The following is a 7,500-nucleotide window of genomic DNA, read 5'->3' as shown; positions in this document are numbered from 1 at the left end:
ATCAACATTGCGTGCAGCAGCAACCACAGCCTCCCAGACACTGTTCAGAGAGGTGTACTGTTTTCCCTCCTTGTAAATCTCACATTTGATGATGGACCACAGGTTCTCAATGGCGTTCAGATCAGGTGAACAAGGAGGCCATGTCATTAGTTTTTCTTCTTTTATACCCTTTCTTGCCAGCCACACTGTGGAGTACTTGGACGCATGTGATGGAGCATTGTCCTGCATGAAAATCATGTTTTTCTTGAAGGATGCAGACTTCTTCCTGTACCACTGCTTGAAGAAGGTGTCTTCCAGAAACTGGCAGTAGGACTGGGAGTTGAGCTTGACTCCATCCTCAACCCGAAAAGGCCCCACAAGCTCATCTTTGATGATACCAGCCCAAACCAGTACTCCACCTCCACCTTGCTGGCGTCTGAGTCGGACTGGAGCTCTCTGCCCTTTACCAATCCAGCCATGGGCCCATCCATCTGGCCCATCAAGACTCACTCTCATTTCATCAGTCCATAAAACCTTAGAAAAATCAGTCTAGAGATATTTCTTGGCCCAGTCTTGACGTTTCAGCTTGTGTGTCTTGTTCAGTGGTGGTCGTCTTTCAGCCTTTCTTACCTTGGCCATGTCTCTGAGTATTGCACACCTTGTGCTTTTGGGCACTCCAGTGATGTTGCAGCTCTGACATATGGCCAAACTGGTGGCAAGTGGCATCTTGGCAGCTGCACGCTTGACTTTTCTCAGTACATGGGCAGTTATTTTGCGCCTTGGTTTTTCCACACGCTTCTTGCGACCCTGTTGACTATTTTGAATGAAACGCTTGATTTTTCGATGATCACGCTTCAGAAGCTTTGCAATTTTAAGAGTGCTGCATCCCTCTGCAAGATATCTCACTATTTTTGACTTTTCTGAGCCTGTCAAGTCCTTCTTTTGACCCATTTTGCCAAAGGAAAGGAAGTTGACTAATAATTATGCACACCTGATATAGGGTGTTGATGTCATTAGACCACACACCTTCTCATTACAGAAATGCACATCACCTAATATGCTTAATTGGTAGTAGGCTTTCGAGCCTATACAGCTTGGAGTAAGACAACATGCATAAAGAGGATGATGTGGTCAAAATACTCATTTGCCTAATAATTCTGCACTCCCTGTGTATATATATATATATACACACACACACACACACACACACACACACACACACACACACACACTTGCTAAATGCATGGCAGTGTCATTAAGAATGAATGGCACCCATGGGTGCCTGCAAAAGGCAGCACATTTTTGTGTTAACAAGCCCTAAATTTAAGTTTGTAAGGCAGCGTTCAGTGGTCTGTAGGTTGTAACGCAGGCAGGGAAGAATGTTTTTTCCTGCCACCTGAGATGCCGGCAATATTTTATGCTTTTGACGCATCACCCCTGAGGGCTCAGGGCACCCTGGTTGACAAAAGCTGCAGTAGACTACTGTTGAGCAAACATGTACGTCTGGAGAGCTTTTTTCTCTTATATACAACTCTATATATGGAGAGCACTATCTCTCAAATTTACAGTAACAGAAAATAAAAGGAAATACGATCTGGCAGGATAGCTTTAATTCTAAAATGTTTCTCAAATTATTTTTTTCTTAACTAAAACCAGAATCACAGTCCCAATCAGATTTCAGCTGCCATTTTAAAATTACACAGAAATATTTTAATCAAACATTTCCAATTTGAAAAAAGAAGCTGCCATTGACCACCAGTTTTGGAAGGTGCTGACCAGGATACCTGTGATATTCAGGTGAATGGAAAAGCACTGCACAAGTATCTCAGTAAAGAAAATCAGAGATTTGTAATGAATACATAATGTATCTCTTATAATGAAAGTTGTCGCGCTAACAGAGCCTCAAGAGCTAGTTTTTCAGAAAAACGCTCCAAGGAAATACTGGTGCTGGAAAATTCTAAGCAATACAGACCATTATGATACTACACAGAATGATGCACAATATTGGTAAGCAATGCAGTTAAGAACTTTTTAATTTAATATATTACAGCTTTCTAAAACTAGGCTTTTAAATGGCACAAAGAAAGAAAAAAAAAAGGAAGAAGATGTACCATTCACTTTTTTCAAGAAGGATTTAAGCAAGAAGTAGAGCAAGTCGCAGTACTTCACTCTGAACAATGACAGTGGGTGTAAGCTGCGCAAATGGCTTTGTTATGCCCTCCAATTCTAGGTTTCTATAGCTACACATATTACAGCATTATTCATTCAGCAACTTGTTTGTTCTCTTATCAGAATACTTCTCAAGCACTTAACCCAGACTTATTGTAAGAGTGTCAAGAGATCTCCTTTTCCATCTACTCTGATTATGGGCCGACTGTACTTTCACGCATTAGTGTTTACCATTGTTAGGTGCTGTGTTTTATCACTGTCATTTCGCTCCTTTGTAATATATTATACACTGTAACTTGTGTTGTATGATATATACAGTATGCCAAGTAAACCAGACAGAATTATGTTTCTGACCTTTGCAAGAACATCCATTCTCTGCAACATCCTCTTCATTTGCAAATCTTCTTCCTCTGTAAATCTGAACAGGAGAGGTTCCAACTGTCCGCTCTTTATAGAAAAAAAATGAAAAAGCTTCAGTGAGAAATAAAAGGGACATAAATACATACATACATGCCATTGCAGATTGCCTATATTACTAATGTATACAACAATGTATGCAATCTAGGAAAAAATATGAACAATACCACAGTCAATATAAACGAAACTGATATATTCTCTTGTAGCCATATTCTTTATTCAAACTGCAATGATCATGTCCAACCTACCGCTCACGCTTGTGTTTTTTGCCCTCATGTGGGTGTCCCTCCAGGAGCTCATTATACCAACATGTCCTGTTTCTTTGGTTTCTTATTTCTTCATCCAAGTATTTGTGTACATTTTTATCTTCAGTTTTACTTTCATTATCATATTAATAGATTATCACAATTTTTACTTGAATATACCATTGTCCTGAACGACTAGTTGCTATTACCAATCATTATAGCAACAAACTTTTATAGATTTTTTGTAAGGTTGGCTTTCACGTCCTCCGGGGCTCAGTGTTTTCATTAATTGCTACACATTGGGGGAATCATTATTATCGTTGTGCAAAATTCTTTGCAATTAAACATTTTCAATTTTTTTTATTATTATTAATTTTATAAAATTTGTAATTTTTTTGTGGTCCAGTTTTTATTATTTCTTTGAAAAAATTTCTTTGCTCATTTATGTCCATGGGGACACCGTTGTACTGCTTCCACCCTGGAAGTGATGTCACTTGTTGTCATCAGGTGTCTGGTAAGGTGCCTGTGTGATATCGGGTGTTCACTGATCGGTGCACTCCAGCGGGGATGATCCCGCTGGCGTCTGTTGGGGTTTTGACCCTGTTTCTGGCAATTCTGAAGCTTCAGGTCGGGTGATCCTAGTGTGTGGTTTTTTTTTAATACCCGAGTGCCCCCCCCCCCCCGGCAGCTACTTCAGGTATGTAGAGGTGAGACATGGATTGACCCACTTAACAATCCTGCATCTTTTTTGCTTGTACACATTCCATCAGATATCCGATCGTGTGTACAGGGCATTAGAGTCCCCCACATGTGATGCAAGTCCACATGCAAGATCTACACATGATCAATATTTCAGATAATCAAGATTTTATTACAATCAACATGCAGAGTTAAACAAATATAGTGCTCTATTAAATGTATTATTATATCTTACTGGGGAAATAGCATCCCTTTAAATGGAAAAGAAACAAATGTTCTCTTAATAGGCATTCCCATCCATAAATGTTTTACTTTTAAAAACGTAAAAAAAAAAAAAAAAATTGTATTGTCTGCAAAAACCTCTAACCATAAGAACGTCAGTGGGGAAATGGTTTGTCAGTTCGATTTATTCATCCACTGCAAATTTATTCAGGTGTGAATAAAAATCTGCCTAATTTATGCAAATACATCCCTACGGACGCGATACAAATCAACACAAAAATGAGTTTATTCTCCCTTACAACTTAACTATTCTGCCTTATTGCATATAAAAATGGACAGGCTCATAAATATGTTTATTTATAGCTCATTTTCTTGTTGATGAGAAAAGTTTACTAGATTTGAAATTATTATAGAGAAAAAGAAAAACAAATGCAATCAGTAGGAATTCAGGAGAATAAGAAATAGTGCACCCAATACATTTAAAGTGTCAAAGAGCATTAAAACATTATCAATTTATACTTCAATTAGGAGAAGGAAAATATAAGCGGCAAGCTATAAAACTTCACAGATATGTAATAAAAAGAGGAAATCCTGCTGAATCTAGCTGGAAGGAGCAAATTCAAATCATCCTGCACTGATATACTGACATAAAACCTGTACAATAACCCTGATATAAGGCCAATGTCACTATTCATGACTCGATAATCCTCAAGAAGGTCAGGATATCATGAATAGAAGTTAAAAGCATACAGGTTGCAGCAACATACAATCAATCTTTGCCTTCTTGTTAGCGTAAAACAAGTATCCCGCAGCTTTTTAAATGGCCAGATGGTGGCACAATATCTCAACATATCGTAATGCATTAGGTTAAAGTTTCTCAATTCTTTAGCATGCTGATAATAAGAAGCCAAAGCCTAGAATATCACACATTGTGCATGTGGCAAATCCCATAGGAACCCCCTATCTATTGTTCCAATACATTGTTAGAAATATGTCCAAAAAACGGATACAGTTCTAAAGCTACAGGGTTTCAGGAGCACAGAGGAAGTAAGGAAAACAGGATAGGATAGTGGGGTAAAAGAATTGGCTTTCTCTGGTGAAGGAACTCCAGTAATAGAGCACTGGAATACAAAATAGAGCTAAACCCGAGTCACACACAGTACAGATGACAAAACTAGGCCCACAGATCCTCCATAAGATAGGAACATAAATTGGCAAGTATCTGTCACTCCATATAGCGCATGCCAGCTGATGGAAAAATATATGGGCATATCTGCATTGAGAGATTTCATTTAAGAGTATTGAGTGATCAGTATTAAGCTTCTATGCTAAAATAACAATTCTTGTATGTACACAGCACAGAAACATATTAAAGTGGTTGTAAACGCTTGTGTGCGTCTTCTACCTATAGGCAAGCCTAGAATAAGGCTTACCTATGGGTAGTGGAAATATCCCCTAAACTTGCACCGTTTAGGAGATATTTCACTTGTAGTGTGCCTATGTCGTCATCATCGGCGCATCCGTGAAGTTTCTTCCCCAGTGTGTGCCGTGACTGACAGCTCCTGCACGCATGCGCAGGGGTGATTTCACGTGGAGAAGATGGATGCAGCCTGCACAGGGGACAGTGCGGGCTTCGTATGCAGGCAAGTATCACATAATGGGCTAGTATGCAATGCATACTAGCCCATTATGCTTTTCATTTGCAGGCTTTGCAGGGAGCAAAAAAGAGGAAGCAACACCCATCAGGGTTTACTTTCTCTTTAATGCCTGTATAGACGGAAAGACATTTTAACAGTTTGTGATTGATGAAGTATTAAAAAAAAAAGAACACAAGTAGGGACTCATATGGGTGTCTAAACTGCAGCATTTAGAAAAGGAGTGACCAACTTTTTAAAGAGTGAGGGTCACTAAATCGACTTGGTAACAGGTCGTGGGCCATATGCAGAGCGGACACAGCCCACTCTATTCTAGGGGTCCTCCGATCCAATCTCCCTTTTTTTTTGTGGATCAGACTGGAGGTAGGCGGGTGTAAATGGACACAAGTCCGTTTACATCTGCCGCTCCATAGGAGGTGAATGGAGAGTGCGATTGGGTCGGACTGGTCGGGTGAAAGGGGCCTAAGGCTGCTTTGACACCAATGTGCTGCGGTTTACCCATACTGCGGGTACAGCGCAGTGCACCTGTGGTTTTTGTGTGAATTGGCTGCACTTTGCCATAGACTTTGATTATATACTGCAGATGGAGTGCACTTTCAGAAAGCGCACAAAACCCGCAGGTAATAACAGAAGTCTATGGCTCAGTGCAGATAATCCACAGGTGCACTGTGCGGCACCTGCAGATCAGTTTGAAAGTAGTCCAGTACCCACTGCAGAACAGATATGCCCAAATATACACACAGTGATTTTAGTAATAAAATGTACCTTTAACAGTCTTCCATTCAGATATCGCCAGCTATTGCTGTTCCAGGCAGAGTGCATTTGGTATCACTCCATCTGTGAGAGGAGCTGTTATACATAAATACATTGGCTTATGCAGCTCTGCTCCGCAGCCGCTTGCTTCCTCTACAGATGCTCTGGGATGGTGGGTTGGCAACCCCCTGTTCTGGGTTTGCCGACCCCCTATTCCAGAGCACTGAAGCCATCTCTCCTCTCAACACTTACGTCTGGTTTTGGGATAACTTTCTAGAGACTTTTTTGTTCACTCTACAAGTCAGTTTAATGACATACTGTGTCATCTTTTTATCACGTTTGAGTGATATCACTTGTATTATATATATTGTTTGCCTTTTCGTTCACCTTGCTTTGATGTTTGCTGAAGTATTTACATATTGTGTTTAAGAGGCTTTTTATTGCCTCTAGTGTGTAGTTCACAAATTTACCTATAGATTCAGTGGGCAGTCTGTTTGTTTAGTCATACAGCGCAGTCACCATCACTTATTCATTGACATTTTTCTTTCTGGCGAGGACAGATTACCAGGTGCTTGCAGCAGTGCCCCCTAGCTTAAGTCACTGATAGCGCAGGAGCCCCCCTTTTTTACATTTGTGTGCCATCAATTGTCATCACTGTGCCAAGCCATCAAACGCAGCCACTGTGCCATCAATTGTCACCACTGTGCCATGCCATAAACGCAGTCACTGTGCCATGCCATCAAACGCAGCCACTGTGCCATCAATTGTCACCACTGTGCCATGCCATCAAACGCAGCCACTGTGCTATCAATTGTCACCACTGTGCCATGCCATCAAACGCAGCCACTGTGCCATCAATTGTCACCACTGTGCCATGCCATAAAACGCAGCCAGTGTGCCATGCCATCAAACGCAGCCACTGTGCCCATTCATGTCACTGTGCCCATTGTCGCCACTGTGCCCATTGATGCCACAGTGCCCTGTATAATGCCCATCCCCCACCCGGCACTTACCTTTCTAGGGTCAGCCATCCTCCTTCCACGTCCCTCGATGTTTTCTCCCGCCCTCGATGTCGCTTCAGCTAATCAGGTTACCGGTAACCAGAACCGGTGAACCTGATTGGCTGAGACGCCTGTCAGTCTTATCTAAGGAACGCACCACCCGTACGTCCCTTAGATGCGTTTCTGGGGGCCATGGGCTGTACTCTGAAAGCCTATCAGAGCCGCAGGGCAAAGGTGTTCAAACTTTTGTGGCCAATAGAAGTCTGGAAACTTTAGTCCAAGCCAGTGTGCTGGATATATATATACACATTTAACCAAATGCTAGACTGGTGTACTCCTTATCCACAACGATTGTTAAAA

At 41.2% G+C, this 7,500-nt stretch overlaps 1 protein-coding gene across 2 annotated transcripts in view; it reads right to left on the bottom strand.

Moving 5' to 3' along the window:
• LOC120937414 (proline dehydrogenase 1, mitochondrial-like) overlaps positions 1–7,500 on the bottom strand; it is a 218,663-nt gene that overhangs the window by 63,707 nt on the left and 147,456 nt on the right. For both annotated transcript variants that reach the window (XM_040350634.1, XM_040350642.1), the window contains exon 9: positions 2,503–2,595. In XM_040350634.1, the coding sequence (XP_040206568.1) occupies positions 2,503–2,595 (93 nt within the window). The remainder of the gene's footprint in view (positions 1–2,502; positions 2,596–7,500) is intronic.

The sequence above is a fragment of the Rana temporaria genome, chromosome 1 (assembly GCF_905171775.1).
Source record: "Rana temporaria chromosome 1, aRanTem1.1, whole genome shotgun sequence".
Classification (NCBI taxonomy): domain Eukaryota; kingdom Metazoa; phylum Chordata; class Amphibia; order Anura; family Ranidae; genus Rana; species Rana temporaria.
The sequence above is the reverse complement of the archived record's forward strand: the minus strand, read 5'-3'. Positions and strand labels throughout refer to the sequence as shown.